The sequence below is a fragment of the Brachionichthys hirsutus genome, chromosome 6, assembly GCF_040956055.1.
Source record: "Brachionichthys hirsutus isolate HB-005 chromosome 6, CSIRO-AGI_Bhir_v1, whole genome shotgun sequence".
In the NCBI taxonomy this organism is placed as follows: Eukaryota; Metazoa; Chordata; class Actinopteri; order Lophiiformes; family Brachionichthyidae; genus Brachionichthys; species Brachionichthys hirsutus.
Genome location: NC_090902.1, coordinates 10,762,139 through 10,777,637, shown reverse-complemented (window position 1 = coordinate 10,777,637; position 15,499 = coordinate 10,762,139). Strand labels below are relative to the sequence as shown.

Sequence of the window (15,499 nt, the reverse complement as noted above, 5' to 3'; positions counted from 1 at the left end):
AGGCTCTCTGTCCGCGGTGCGGGGGGGGGTGGTGGTTATGACAGCAGGGGCGCCTTCACTGCATCCCATCTATGATGTGACAGCAGGACATGGGGTTGCCTCCCCTCTCATCTCAGCTGACGCTGGTCGGTCCTCAGGTGTAACCCCCCCCCCCCCCCTCCCTCTCTCAAATGAAGCACACAGAAAACCCCGAGGCAGAGGCTTATGATGTTGTTCTGACGATATTCCAAAAATAAAATAAAGGCACTAAATGTACACATTTTATCACGATGTTTACGATGATCATATTTTGTTGTTAATTTGTTATGACGACTAGAAAAAAAATTATTATTATAATGTCGCAGTGAGTTGATTCATGTACAAAACTTCCAAACGCTGACCATATTATTAATTAGACTTGGCGACATCTTGTGGCAAAATTTGATAACGTCAGCAATGCAGAATCGATGTCAAGTTATATTTTCACAAATATTAAACCAAATTTCGAAGCGTTCCTTTTTATTTTGCTTATGGAATTTATTTAACTTGTGATATAGTTAATCATGAATGAGAAGCTTTCCAAAACAAAACAGATGAAAGCGCTAACAACCGTGAACTGTAAAAACCACTAATAGGCCGATATTTAAGTATTTACGTCATAATGCTCATCAATGTGATTTGTGTTATTTGCGTTTCTTCTGATCGTCGGCGGAGATCTCGCGAGATTTACGTGTGAACTAATGCCAGCGGAAGTAGTTCGGGTCTCTCTTTTCCGCCGGCCATAGAGGAGCAAACGGCAGGGTAAGAATTCCTGGCGAGCAAATATCAGCGGATCAATCAGCATCCATCCTCCCTTTACGGTCGCTGCGTGTCCCTTAATCAGTGCAAACACATCGGCAGCATCGTCGCGTCGGAAGGACGGCCGGTCTTGGATCTTTGTTTGTGTTCGTTGAGTTAACAAAATCAGTATTTTCCTCCCCATTGAGGAGCATTAGTTCGCCGCGTGTTGGCGACTGGAGGTGCTTCATTCCCGGTGTTGGCTTCCATTACAGATAATTTAATTCCTTTTGGTGTCGTAGCTGCGCTGATTGCAGCACCGACTTTATATTAGCAAAGAACCCGAATCCGGTCTGTCGAATTACGCTAAAGCAGTAGCGTCATTTTGCTAGCTTAGCCATACCCAAGCGGGCTAGACGTAAACTGTGTGCTATAAGTGTTATAAATGATCGCAGTGTTGCTCCCAGGCCGTAATTTAACGAGTTCCAAGTACGTAGTAAGCAGATAATTTGGAATGCTGCGTTAGATAAACGTAGCTTTAGTCTATTGTTGCTAAAGTTAATAGCTTCATTTGCTAGCTTGTCTCTTAGCAGTGTTTTCAGAGGTGCTTTGTTGTGACATCAAGCGCCCAAAGCGCCTCAAGCATGAATCTTCAGGAAGGATCAGCTGCTGCATGTAAACTCTTACGTGTCGTTTGCTCACAGCGTCATGAAGCTGAATCGATTTGTAACATGCTCCCGCCGCAAGAACCGTAAAAGGCACTTCAACGCCCCCTCACACATCAGGAGGAAGATCATGTCTTCCCCCCTGTCCAAGGAACTCCGCCAGAAGTACAACGTAAGGTCCATGCCCATCCGCAAGGACGACGAGGTCCAGGTATTGTGCTTTTGATTGCTACGAAGCTTGCGACGGTTGGCATGATGGAGTGCGAGGTGCATTTACCAGATTTAAATGTGTTTTCAAAGGTCGTCCGCGGACACTACAAAGGCCAGCAGATTGGGAAAGTCGTGCAGGTCTACAGGAAGAAGTACGTCATCTACATTGAGCGTGTGCAGAGAGAGAAGGCCAACGGAACGACCGTTCATGTCGGCATCCACCCCAGCAAGGTGAGACCGTTGGAAGTGCTGACTCAAGCAGAATTATCTTTGGTTGTGTCGCTAACATTAGAGTAGCCCGTCTGCTGCAGAAAGCAAGTATTTCTGAAATTACTCCAACACAACCAGGATAAACAGGGGGAACAAATTGTGGTTTTCCTTTTTTCCTCAAAAAGGTGCATTTAAAAAATAAAAACATTACAACAACCAGTGTGCTGCGCTGCACCTGCTAAAATAAACAACAGTTGAGCTCTAGTGGATGATTTAATGGAGTTGTCAGACCTTTTTCATGGCTTGTGCGTTTTGAAACGGCAGGGTGGATGTCTGTTGGCAAAAGTATTAGAAGCTCAATTCAAGAGTGTAGAGGACAGAGGAGTGTTCCTTAGTTTAAGAATGGCAGAGTTGTGTTCAAGTACAGGGTGGGATGACGATTGGCCTGTATTGGGTGTACAAGAGAAAATCAACCTTAAATGTCTTAGTTGTAACGTTAACCGGATGTGCAAGAGCTAACCTTCAGAGTATAGAGGGCAAGATGTATTGCCCTATGCCGTGGTAGGTCAAATCTCGTATTGTTTTTTTAACCCCCTTAGTCCATTCTTTACAACACGTTGGCACAGATGCGTTGGACTGGACACAGTTATTCACCAAGCATTGCTTGCCCCTAAGTACACAATCTTTGCAGTTTAGCAGTACGTCAGAGTGTTTCATACGGTGGAAACAAGAAAAAGCAGAACAGAACAGACTCTGTTGCAGTGCTGATGTGTAATGTCTGTAAAATAGCTACAGTTAAACGCTGCGCTGCATGTTCTTTTTTTTTGAAACGCTTTGTTCTAAATTCATGGTCTTGTTTAATATTTGATGGCGCCGGCTGTTGTGGCGCCCTTGTCCTAATTTGTGGACAGTGTGTGTGTTGATCCCGCTGCTCTACTCTTGGTTTATCAAAATGATTAAGCATTAGTGATACATATTTCACTATTTTGTGTGTGTGGCAAAATTTGACCTTCTATTTGAGTTTTTACTAGATTACAGGTGCAAGTTAACAAGATTATATTTAAACGCATGAGCAGATAAAACAAAACCGCTTTTCTGTAAATGTTAAACATCGTTGTGTAGTTTCATTTCCTCTGGAAACATCTTCTGAAGGAGGAATCCAACCAGCTAACAATGGACTATATATTATGAGATTAGAAAAACAAAACTGCAACCCATTAAAATGACATTCTAAAAATGCTGGGTAATCTAATACTCTCAGTATTCTATACTGTCAATTACACTGGAATGTGTTTCTGTGTGTCAAAAGAAATGTAATGTGTAAACAGCCTCCCAGTGTGAGTGTCAGCAGCTCAAATCTAAATATCGTGCGCCTTCCCATCCTCGTCTGTGTTCCTCTTTCTACAAAGCTGATGTGGCTATTTTAAAACTTCATTGTAACATTTTCCTTTCCTTCATTTCTAACTATATTCAGTGCAGTTATGTTATTTCCAGTTGTCATTCTCATGCGAGTAAGCCTTAAAAAAAGTTCTCGATTAGAATTAGGCATGTGGAGCAGGGAGCGGCCCATTTTCATTTTAAGACAGCCCACAGGTGCATGTTGCCAGAAACTTGGATTCACGGGTGAAATAAGTCCAAACTCTTCATGGGGATATATCTTTCCCCCCCTTAGATAGCAGTATATGTAATGGTTGCCACGGAGCTGTGTTGTGTGTTATTCTAAATATGAGCAAATAAACATATCAGTATTCTTCTACGTGAATGTTCATTTTTTATTTGTAGTGGTTGTCCACGTCTTAGTTGCTTTTGATCCCCAGATTATTTTTAGCCCTTTTTTTTTTTTTTTCTTGCAGGTTGTCATCACCAGGCTAAAGCTGGACAAGGACCGCAAGAAGATCTTGGAGCGTAAGGCCAAGTCTCGTGCTGATGGAAAGGAGAAGGGCAAATACAAGGAGGAGACCATTGAGAAGATGCAGGAGTAAAAATAATATTTTGCTATCAATAAATGGTGTAAATGGACCACAAAGTGTTTCTGGTGTATTTTTGTCTTAGTACAAAGTTGTTTGTATTTTGTAGGTTTGAGTAAAGAATGAGTCGCTGGCAAAAGTGAGAGTTTAAGATCGTTTGTGTCTCGTTCACGAGGGATGGCAGAAAATAGAAAGTGAGACTGACTTAATGGTTGTCGGCATTGAACTGGGAGCTGAGCTGAAAGGCAAAAGGTCTTGTACTAGTTGATACGGTTTTCAAGAGAGAAATGAGTTCCCTTGTTAATCTTGCTCGGTTCAGCCAGAAGATGACTGGAGGAGCTGGTGGGGGATTCCCTGCTGCTTTGTCCTTAAAGGCACCTGAAGAGAAGACCCGGAATTTACAAATAGGGTTACACATCTCATCCAGTCTGAATATGCACTAGAAAATGTGGCTTCTTAATGTCGGACGTCTGAAATATCCTGCAAAGCAGCTGCAGCGACACCCTGGAAAGCAGAGGATGGAGAAATGTGATTTTTAGATGGCTATGACAGGTTGTTACACTGCACATTTTGAAGGAAATGGGTAGTGATATTTATACAACGAATTTTTCATGCTGCAGTCTGAATCTTCACAGATCTGAGTTACTGCATTTCATCTTAAAATATTAATGTATTTATCCTGCTATTTTGGGTGGCATTGTTGATTGATTAATTACAAACGGATTTACCAATTCCATCTGTCAAACGTGTGTGAAATGATGCGAAAAGCAACAGAAGAAAGAGACACATTTGGACTTGCTTTATGGAGAATAAAACCATAGAAAATTACACATCTGGTGCAAATGTGTGAACTCATGAGTTCCTCTTGCTGCCTGACGGTCATGTGACGCTTACTTCCGCAAGTGGTCGCATTCTACTATGGTGAAGGAATGACCCGCCCTACTCAGCCTCTGATTGGCTATTACATTGGCCTCTTTTATTAGGTTGGTTGTTGGGTTTTCGTCATAATATCAGGCCAAGCCAATCAGAGGCAGACGTTACCTTATAATGGCTTCACCATAGTAGGATTCACGAGTTTCCGGTCTGGTGGTTGTGAACAGCTGGTTTGTTCTGAAATTTCTCAGTTCAGAAGTTTTTGATCGATTCTTATTTTTGGAACGCCATGGCGGAGCTACGTTTTGTGATTGCAATGTCGGTGATGACCATATTTTGGGGTGTTGTTGGAGGCGTCGTGCCATGGTTGATCCCGAAAGGACCAAACAGAGGGTAAATGTTGTTAGCTTCCGCTGAGAACCAGGTGAAAGCTAAAGTAAACTACGTTTTTAGTCTGCGTTGTCCAGCGTCTCCGTTCTCATACAAGTACACCAAGCAAATGCAATAGCGATGTTCCCAATTGTATATTTATCGACGCTACTTGAGGAATCTTTGAAGATTAAATGTTTATCGCAAGCGACGTAAATTTTTTAGCTAGTCGAAGCTAATTTAATAGCATTAGTCCAACGAAACTTGTATTTCTCTCACGGTTTGGTTTCTATGTACACGCAACTACTGCATTAAAAGAAACGCTTTACTCTTGAACTCTTTTAACTTGAGATACCGAACTAATGAACAAGATAACGCGCTACTCTATAAATGGGTTATTTGTCTAACAGGACTTCCCGTATTGTCACATCACGAGATCATGGCTTGCCTGCTGTTTTAAACCGCTGTGTTATTAATTAGGCTGATCAATATTCTTTTTCTTCCTCTCAGCGTGATCGTCACGATGCTGGTGTTGACGGCAATTTGCTGCTACCTTTTGTAAGTATTATGATCATTGATTAGCCATCATGTTTGGTTAGACTGTTTATGAATCACACGAGTCATTATTTAGATGGTGTGTAGTATTGGTACTTTATATTAGTCAACGTGCACAGCGTTACCATAGCACACACAATAACTCGAGACTCTTATTTGATGCGTTTCATAATTCTAGAGATGAGTTTTTGTACTGACTTGTGTAACCTTCCATGCAGCTGGTTGATAGCGATTCTGGCCCAGCTCAACCCGCTCCTTGGGCCCTCGCTGTCCAATGACACCATCTGGTACCTGAACTTCCACTGGCCTTAATGCAGCACGCCGGGACTCCTGATCATGCAGGTAACGGTCCTCTAGAAAGAAGCTTTGATACCACCTACTTGTGAATATTGTATGCATGCACACTATCTTATCGGTGTAGATTGTACTTCCTTCACTTTAGTGTCTGTAATGTGTTCATCGCTCTTTTCCCCAGCAGGAGAGGAGAGGAAGTGACGCCGCTGTGCCTCCGTCACTCCGTTAGAGTCTGCAGTGACCATTCCTGCTGGTTGGCCTTAAAGTCAAGCCCCTGTGTGATTGAGCAATGCCTTGGTTTGATTCCAAAAGGACCTCAGATCTCACTGAATGTGCATTTATCCAGTTAAAGTAATCTTGACTTGGGTTAGATTGGTTAATATATAATGTATATTGTTTTTATTGTGATTGTTTGATTTTTTTGACCATGCCTTTATTAAATGGTTGATGTGTTTTGTGTTATTTGGGGTTGTGGATTATCAAGAGTGTATCCATTGGTCCATAGTTTCTGTATTTAGTTTTGTTTCAAAAGTCTTACAATGTAATTTCCTGATTAAATATATATGTATATAATTTTCCCCTGGTCACATTTACATGTTATGAGTGCATTTGTTGATACTTTTATATACCGTATATATGTATATGCACATTTCAATTTAAAATATTTGTCTTCAAGGCTGTTGGAAATATGAAGAGTATTTATACACTCCGGTATCAATGACAGAACTGTCATATTATATAATTTTAAATCAGTTCGAGGATGTTTCAGACTGTAGAAATTGAAAAGCAGGCTTCCTGCTCGCCGTAGCGCGAATCGACTACGTTGACAACATGGCGTCCTCGGATGTACACGTCCGAATATGTGAGCAAGAAATACTCAAATACGACTTGGAAATTAAGGCTCTCATCCAGGTGGGAATATAAAGTATAAAGATGAATTACTACATTATTACGACGTGCTGTTCGTAGACCTTCGCAGCTCAGGGTTTCGTGTCGCGTTCCCCGCCGCAGCTAGCCGCTAGCCGCTGGTTTGGCGTCTCGTCTAACGGGAAGGTTCTGCTCGAGGAGTGGAGCGAGTTGTGGCTCATCTGTCAGAATGGACCGCCGGATGTGCTCACCGGCTCCGGTAGAATTAAAGATTGGGTTAAAACTTCATGTGAGAGGAGGGACGCTGGACTAAGATAAAGGGATCGGTCAAGCTAGAGTGGGGTCAAACCGCGGCCAGTCCCGTTTTCAAATGCCCAAAGCTAAATGAATTACTGTCAAACGTCATTTATTATCATCTGATTCCTGTTTCGGTGTCTCACCAGGACGTCTGCGAGTGCGCAGGTCCTCAGAGCAAGTTGACGGAGTTGAACACGGATGTGAAGAAGAGTTTTCACAATCTCAGATTACGGATCCGGGTAAAGTAATTTAAGGTTATATTGCTGAGCCCCCCCCCCCCCCCCCCCACTTCGTGTTGTGATCCAGGATCACATTGTTTTTGTTTAACAGGACTTGGAGCAGATGGCGATGGAGCAGGACAAAGTGTCAGACAAGCAAGCAATCATCACTCAGGTCGAGGGGCACAAGAAACAGATGCTGAGGTGAAGCCTTTATTTCAATAAGTCGGCCACGTCACACCCAAGTGTCACATCCTTTGATGCTGGATGAACTCCCATACTGCATAATCTGTACTATGTACTGCTGTTTTTTTGCAGCAACCAGACGGTTTGGAGGAAATCCAACCTGGCCAGCAAACTGTCCATCGACAACCTGGAAAAGCAGGAGCTGTTTAATGGCGCTGATAGTTCTGTGAGACACAGGTGAGTGACTCCGAAAGCAGGGGCCGGGATTAGTGCTTCTGCGTCTGTACTCGTATGCATTTATTTGGTAGTTGGGTGTGAATGACATTTTAGTCTCTTGTATGTCTGCCCCCCCACCCAGGAAGATGACCAAAGAGTGCCTGGCTCAGACAACCAGCGACATCACAGAGAATCTAATGAGCATCAGCCGGATGATGGCGCAGCAGGTTCAGCAGAGCGAGGAGACGGTGACATCAATAGGTAAGTCAAGTGTGCACACGCACACACACACATGCACACACACACACACCGTTCTATTTATAGCTAAATGCTCGCTTTGCTTCTCTTGTAAATTCTCCCTCTTCTGTTTGAAGCTACCTCCTCAAGGACGATCCAAGAGACCAATGATGAATTTAAGACCATGACGGGTACGATCCAGCTCGGGAGGAAGCTAATCACGAAATATAACCGCAGGGAGCTCACGGATAAACTCCTCATCTTTCTGGCGCTCGCACTCTTCCTCGCCACAGTTCTCTACATCCTTAAGAAGCGACTGTTCCCCTTCCTGTGACCCCATTGCCTCGGGGGGGGGGCAGGGCCTTTTCCACGTAAAGCACTATTCGTGGTCGGTGTACACAATTTAAACAGCAACTGGATGCTGTGACTTACGTTATACCCACATCACACACACACACACACGCACAAGCGTCTACTCCATGGAATGAGGCCTGCTCGCTCTCCTCGATGTGACGCCGCTCAACGTGGAACATTTTCCTCATTGACTAATATAATCCCACTTACCTTTAGTTTTTAAATGTATAGATGAGATTCTGGTCACTCACAATATGCATATCATTTTGTTAATTATTACTCTTACCACAATGCTGCTGATTGCTTTTAATCATTTTACCCATATTAATATTTTTTTTTCTTTTATACATTCCACATATTCCAGACAGATTTATTGAAGGACTGAAAGTCACAAAACAAGTGCACCTTTCATAACTACTAAATTAGTTTTAAACTAGTATGTAGTATTGTTAATTACTATTCAGTAGTTGTATTAAATGCCTGGTATTAATAATACACACACCTCTGTGCTACAGGAAGTGGTTTCCCATCATGTGTCCCTCTCTAACTTGTTCCATATCCGTGAACTGATTGCAAAATGTCACTGTGCAAATAATGTTCAAGAATTCTGTGTAACTGATATTTATAACAATATACTGTAGAACTACTGTAAGGAATAATATATTAAAGTATCATTAATACTCTGTTGCAGCCATTCAGTGTGTCTGACTCCTTTCTATTGGCTCTACTTGAACATGTTCACCGTTCACCCGCTCCTGTATATTAATCAGCCGCCCTGCCAAATAGGTTCTCAAAGAAACGGTTCATTACGTTTCCCTCCTGTCTCTTCTGCGTTAGCTTGTTAGCGGCAGCGATTACACCGGCAGAGATAGAGCCGCATGCATCCCTGCCTTTCTTCAGATAAGACCCGGAAAAGCAGATTATTCCAAACTGTTTCCCTCTATTTTCCAGTGTGGGTGGGAGTGGAAGGGGGGTTATTTTTAGGTTTGTATGGTGCTGTTATCTGACGTTGCCTTGTCATCACCTCAGAGGAGAGAGGATCTATATGACCTTGCTACTCTTTCTGGCACTGCCATTTTTCTATTAGCCAAATGGTATTAACAGAATAACAGAAATTCTCCTGGCTTGATGTTGACGTTCAAATGTGTGTCTGCATGGAAGCGACCTGAAGAAGTCTAAACAAGTGGCGGTAGTTGTTTTAGCCTGTTCCTATAACTGCACACTTTAGACAAGGACTCTGGCTCTCTGTCAAGCAAATTGGACTATTCTTACATTTAGCACCGTGATAGTGTCAGTCAAGTGTTTGGTGTGTCTGGACAAGTGGGCTGAGGTCTCAGGGAACAGAGTTCTCGCCAACGCTGCATTTGTGCATAAGTCTATACGGCTGAGGAGTTTCATTTAGGTTTTAGATTACTGTGACTTCAGCTAAACTTCACATTTGGAACTCACAAAGGCATGTAAAGTTTCAAAAAAATAAGAGTTTTGCTATAAAATATAGAGATATATTCCACACACCAGGTAAATGTTTTTCATTATATTTGAGATCACACCCTCTTGTAGATCTGACTGGACAAGTTCTATAGAAATAGCTTCTAAACAGCAGGAACTGCTCTCTTTTTATTTTACATTTTATTTAAATACAGGTCGAGGTCACCCATAGCAACCGTCTCCCTGGCGTGTTTTTAACGTGCGTTAAGTGTACATGTGGCTGACAGCAGGTTGTAAATTGTGTAAACTGTTAGTGATCTTTAACTTTGTTTAAGCGCATTGAAGGAAGCTTCCTAATAGCCCACTTGAACATTTTAATAAGACACAAACCATGTGAAGGTCGCACAGCTGCTGTGGTCCAATCTTATGATGTGGTCCAGAGGAAAACATTATATATTGTCATGATTTCAATATTCATTATGAATACGTATTATTTATCCAATTTGTTATTTTTTTATAGGCTTTGTTTGAAATTTACGCATCGAAAGCACGCCCACTTGCGTTAAGCTTTACGCATTTTGAATTCAATGCTTAAATGTCAACAATATAAAAAAAAACAATAACCAAATGGAGTTATTATAATTACATATACATTCTAGCCACACCGATTTTTCATTGCTGCATATTTGAATATCATTTCGCAGCACTGACAACTGTAAATAACGACAAAGAAATATTAAATACAAAATGTTATAATACATTCAAAAGAAAAAAACGTGGTTGCATCAAAGCTACTGTGTCGTTTCTTTGTGTCTTTGCATTCGTCTCGTGAAAATAAATAGAAACGGAGGCTGATCAGACAAACCGGTGCAGAAAAACACAAACAAATATTATACAGTATCTATAGAAGTTATTCAAACTCAACATGGTAAAAAAAAAAAAAAACATGCTGCCAGAAAACATGCCCGTTAAATATGCAAGCACGAGCACGATCACCACGTCCTAATGCCATGTAACGAATTATTGGAGGAAAACGTGTTCTGGACATTATTCATGTCCCCTCCCCCAAAGTAACTCCCGTTGGATGAGGCTCCTTGCGCCGTTTGCATCGTGGCCGTGGGATAATTACACGCGTAGTTTGCGTTGCAGCCGGGATTGGTGTAGTTAGTGAAAGCCGTGTAGTTGTTGTAAGGGAAATGGTTGATGTGCCCCATGCCGTATGAGGGACTGTAGGTGGCGGGGTCTGCCGCCAGGCACGGCTTCCCATCCCGCACCAGAACCGGCACCGACACCCTCCTGGGCGGCGGCAGAGACGCCATCTCCAGGCTCTGGTCCTGCCGTTGCCGCTTGCACTTGTATCTCCTGTTCTGGAACCAGATCTTCACCTGGGTCGGAGTCAGCTTGAGCACGCCGGCCAGGTGGTCTCTCTCCGGGGCGGACAGGTAGCGCTGCTGCTTGAAGCGCCGCTCCAGCTCGTACACCTGCGCCTGCGAGAAGAGGACGCGCGGCTTCCTGCGTCTCCGGGCCTTCGGGCGGTCCGCGTCCGCGGGTTTTATGTCCGCCACGGGGTCGCCCGGAGGAGAGAACTCATCTATTACACCAAACAGAAAATAATAATAATAATAATAAAACAATAACCCCAAACAGAGGGCTGATCGGATATTTATTTTAAGACCTCATCATGAAATTTTTGAAATATATATTTCTAACTTTTGCCATTTCTAACTACTGTCGGTAACACTAATAATAATCTAAGGGGGGGTGTAATTGTGCTGAATCATGTTCTATATTATGGTTTGTTTGCTTCTCCGTATTCTGCCACATTGGATGGTTGAAATGATTTGGTCACCGATGACGCATTCAGGGCAAGCGTATATATAGGAAAAAACGAAATCAGATGATTTACACATTATTGAACAGATGCCACCAAGTTATTTCTATTCTACTTATAGCCCTGCATTGCTTTCTTAGCCTGGAAATTATTTTTATTTTCATATAATGAGTGATTTATTTAAATGTGTAGCTGACCTTTAGGAAAATACTGTTCATGAACACACCCATCAGATTTGTTAAAGAGGTAATTCCATGGTGGCCAAAGTGGAGGTATTTTGGGGGGCATCTGCTGTTTGCACCCATCAAACTACCGTGAGTGCGTTCATGGGCCTCCGTTTTGCAGGCCTAAAAAAAAAAAAGAAACTCACCTTTTCTACGTTTCCCCTCAAATACTCCGGATTTCCCGTCCTTTACTGTTTCCATGTCCATGAGTGATTTCCCATAAAAGGCGTTGAGTGGATTTCCTCTGGACTCGTGGAGGTCCTCATAGAGAGAGGCAGCGGAGGCCGGCGCGTCCCGGAGAGGCTCCTGCTTCAGGCGGGCCAGTCTGCAGGAAGAGGAAGGCGGCGCGCCGCAGCAGTCCAGGGAGGACACCAAAACGTCATGACTCTGTTCCAAGTTCAATATGTCCTTTACAGAAAAGGGAGTGGACATGCTGGGACTGGGAAACATTGCTAAAAAAAAAAAAAAAACTATCAAAAGAAATAAAAAATAAAAATAAACTCCAATAAGCTATCTCCCCTTCCTGTTAACATTTACTGAATCTCAGTATTCGTTTGGTGTATAGCGGCTGATCTTGAGTGAAGTGCGCATTTTGCCGGTCAACCTTGCCTCCAAACTTTTTCTCAGCTCCCCTCTCCTCCCGGTGACGCAAGAAGGGAGGAGGAAGGAGTCGGACCCTCTGAATGGATCCCATTTTATGACGTAAAGTGATGTCTGGTCGGTGCCATGCATGTTGTTCAGAGGCCATGTATGAGAGTGAAGTCACTGCAAAGGCATCCGATTTAAACCAGAACTTTATTATTCTCTTTGGAAATAACAATAAAAAAACAATGAAAGAAATTAAAATGCGTTTTAGTGAGTAAGTTATTCTATCATCCCGTTGGATGGCCCTTCTGGCGCCTTTGCGTATAGCATCCATGTTAAGTTTATATAACTAAATAGATTCCGGTTAAAGAATATTGAATCAGTGTGGCGGCTCACCGCCCACGACGCAAACGCAGTTTCCACTGAATTCTCCCCGCGCAGCCTTTTTGGACGGATGTTTACGCATATCTCCAAGTACCAAGAGAAACAATTCATCCAACTTTGCGCAACGACGACTATAAAGAGGACAGACTTACAACCATAGCGCGGCATTAACAGGAGTCATTATGGGCTCGATGGACCCAAGCGTGCGCGTGCGCGTGCTTTTTGTTGTGTCAATCCTTGTCTCATCCGACGGGAAATGGAGACAACAGGTCGAGTTCCTGAAACACGGAACCTGAAACCAGCAACGACACACTCTGCTGTCTGCGTCCAAGAGATTCTGGTGCCACCGACTGCGTTATCAAGACGTGATAACAGATGGCCACACACGCACGCGCACACACACAAACGCACGCACGCTGTAAACCAGGTTACCCTGAAAACACCCTGCTTGACTTCTTTATAAAATGTAATTAGATTTTTTTTTTTCAAGCCATTTTTTTCACGTTTATAATCACACGATCACCTTCACGTGATTTACTGTTGTAGTTAAATTCGATGGAGGTAATTTACAGGCTATAAACACTAACAAATGACAAATCATTTCACCGCCAGCAGTAAAAGCGCGCGCCATGACGCGCAGCCAGCGTGCACGACTGGCACTAACCCCGCTAGACGGCCGCGGGAGACAGACAGTATTATCGTTTGTTTTATCTTGAGCGTTTAGCACAGCCATGGGAGTAAATGGGTCCCCTCGTCTCGGACCCAGCGATGGTGTTTATAGTTTTAAAGACTATTTGTGCGCCTCGCGAGCTGATGAATGGCCGTAAAGTCTTTCTCAAGCGCAGTGAGAGTCAACACTGGCGCGGCTCTTGCTATAATAATCGCGGGGAATAAAGTAAACTCCGTTGCGTAAAAAGGGATGCGGGGCGAGACGACACGGACAGATGTTTTCATCGTGATTGATTTTCGTTGGTCTAAATGTCACGTTTCTTGTTTTTTTTATGACATGAAAAATAAATTCAAGTCCTTGTGTCCGTGCGAGATGATTCAAATACCGTCCACAGAGTGATAATAAATCACTGCGTGAGCTGCAAAGCGAACACGCCGGGTCTGGCATGTGTTTCATATCCCTAATGCTTCGTCCTGCGTCGGGCCCGCGGTCCCCTTTGACCTGTCTTTCTGCAGCACATCTCCAACTCAGATAAAGCTTCAGATAAGGTTGCTTAAAAACTTCCGCTGCGCAAAGGCAGGCGTGAGTATTTTGAGGGTGTCGGGAGCGCGCGCGTGCGTGTGTATGTGTGTGTGTGTGTGTGTCAGAGAGAGAGAGAGACTCACATTAAAATAGGCCTTTGTGTGATTAGAGGACACACCAGCCTCATCAGGATATTAGGAGTGTTATCCTACAACTCTATATCTTTAAACTAAACATCCAAAATTCACTCATGTTGAAATGGATGCCTTATTTGGTGACTTTTTCCTGTTCATTTCTTTTTTCTTTTACATGGTTTACCTTTTATTTTTTCAGCTACATTCATGTATTATATGAAGATTGTAAAGCAACTCACGTTATTTGTTGAAAATCTCTAAAATAATTCAAGATGCTACTTTAAAATCACAGATGTGGTTATAAAAAAAAAAGCACACAAAAAAAACCAAACACATAAAATTAAACAACATTAAAAGCACTGGGAAATAACACTGCTAGCAAAGTGTCAAGACTTATATATGAAAACACTGCTATCATGTATGTTTTCTGTATTTACAACTTAGTCCTGTGCAAACATTAACCTACACGTTTTAAGTATTTAACTGCATCATGTATTTTCTCAATGCAAATTCCTCAGCAATAATTATGCAATCATTTAGTTGACCTTATACAGTATTATTAACCGATTAACATTTGTTTGTTAAAATCTGTTTTCATTTTGACATGAAATAAGTTTTTTTTTTTCTTTTCGAAATCCTGCTGCAGAAGTTTGAAGTTACTGAGAAGTTTGAGGAACTGATGCAGCAGGTGAAAAATCTGAAGACAAACAGAGGAGAGGCTGAAGGGATCTTTGACTGAAGGCCATCTCATCTCATCCCAGCTTCTCTGTGCTCTAAGCCAACATGCGCCTCTGCCTTAAGGAAGTAAGTCTTAAATAATTGTGTCTGAATGGGATTTTTTTTTTGTGTGTGTGTTTGATTTGCTCCAATGAGGATTTCTGTTTTGAGCATTGTGTCTGGGCCACCGAATGTTTATGCACTGATGGAGCATGTAAAAAAAAAAACTGTTCATTTTCTTCATTGTCATTGTCAGTATCATATTGAAAATGCATATTCATAAAAAAAAAAGAGTTGTTTTTCTCCATCAGTTGAAAGTATACCCACTCCAAATAAGCCTGGAATTTTTTGTCAACTTCTCCACTGTTCATGCTCAAACAATGGAAGACAGAGTTTGGCAAGGTTCCACAAAAGGGTTACAGTTTTGAACTAAAACAAAAACATTTGGATGCAGCTAAAGATGTAAGACTCCTTTTATAGCTTCATCTTAAGTGCCACAGTGTTTGCTTTGTAGCAACAAAACCCATTTATCATGCCCGCTAAACTAAACATCCATCTGTAGCTGCACCTAGAAAAGAAGAGCGCGATCGTCTTACGGTGTAGAGCTGGGGAAGACCAGAAACAAGGTCTGCTTCCGCTCGCACGGGCAATGCAAGATTCACCGGAGAACTCTTCAAATTCACCAATGTGTGGTGAAACTCCTGAAGAGTTGTGATGAGGAGTCCCTGGA

The 15,499-nt window shown here is 42.5% G+C and overlaps 4 protein-coding genes and 1 non-coding gene across 6 annotated transcripts; 4 read left to right on the top strand and 1 right to left on the bottom strand.

Moving 5' to 3' along the window:
* Nucleotides 1-720: 720 nt before the first annotated feature.
* Nucleotides 721-3,867, top strand: rpl26 (ribosomal protein L26). The gene is made up of 4 exons (XM_068740285.1): nucleotides 721-780; nucleotides 1,461-1,632; nucleotides 1,722-1,862; nucleotides 3,695-3,867. Exons 2-4 carry the CDS (start codon nucleotides 1,465-1,467, stop codon nucleotides 3,821-3,823), a joined length of 438 nt encoding a protein of 145 aa, XP_068596386.1. The 5' UTR covers nucleotides 721-780; nucleotides 1,461-1,464; the 3' UTR covers nucleotides 3,824-3,867.
* Nucleotides 3,868-4,892: 1,025 nt separating this feature from the next.
* atp6v0e1 (ATPase H+ transporting V0 subunit e1) lies at nucleotides 4,893-6,446 on the top strand. 2 transcript variants are annotated; one of them, XM_068740174.1, is made up of 4 exons: nucleotides 4,893-5,074; nucleotides 5,561-5,608; nucleotides 5,824-5,947; nucleotides 6,084-6,446. In XM_068740174.1, the coding sequence occupies exons 1-3, from the start codon at nucleotides 4,971-4,973 to the stop codon at nucleotides 5,915-5,917; spliced, it is 246 nt and encodes an 81-aa protein (XP_068596275.1). In that variant the 5' UTR covers nucleotides 4,893-4,970; the 3' UTR covers nucleotides 5,918-5,947; nucleotides 6,084-6,446. The 2 variants fall into 2 exon arrangements, with proteins under 2 accessions (XP_068596275.1, XP_068596276.1); XM_068740175.1 differs by having other exon boundaries at nucleotides 6,081-6,446.
* A 269-nt stretch (nucleotides 6,447-6,715) lies between these two features.
* Nucleotides 6,716-8,254, top strand: bnip1a (BCL2 interacting protein 1a). The gene is made up of 6 exons (XM_068740173.1): nucleotides 6,716-6,811; nucleotides 7,210-7,302; nucleotides 7,394-7,485; nucleotides 7,600-7,704; nucleotides 7,826-7,944; nucleotides 8,058-8,254. The coding sequence occupies exons 1-6, from the start codon at nucleotides 6,731-6,733 to the stop codon at nucleotides 8,252-8,254; spliced, it is 687 nt and encodes a 228-aa protein (XP_068596274.1). The 5' UTR covers nucleotides 6,716-6,730.
* Nucleotides 8,255-10,619: 2,365 nt separating this feature from the next.
* nkx2.5 (NK2 homeobox 5) lies at nucleotides 10,620-12,207 on the bottom strand. The gene is made up of 2 exons (XM_068740495.1): nucleotides 11,904-12,207; nucleotides 10,620-11,293 (listed from the first exon to the last, which is right to left on the bottom strand). Exons 1-2 carry the CDS (start codon nucleotides 12,205-12,207, stop codon nucleotides 10,695-10,697), a joined length of 903 nt encoding a protein of 300 aa, XP_068596596.1. The 3' UTR covers nucleotides 10,620-10,694.
* Nucleotides 12,208-14,915: 2,708 nt separating this feature from the next.
* Nucleotides 14,916-14,980, top strand: LOC137895405 (small nucleolar RNA SNORD66). The gene has a single exon (XR_011105551.1). It is a non-coding gene; the product is annotated as a small nucleolar RNA SNORD66 (small nucleolar RNA).
* The last annotated feature ends 519 nt before the right edge of the window (nucleotides 14,981-15,499 follow it).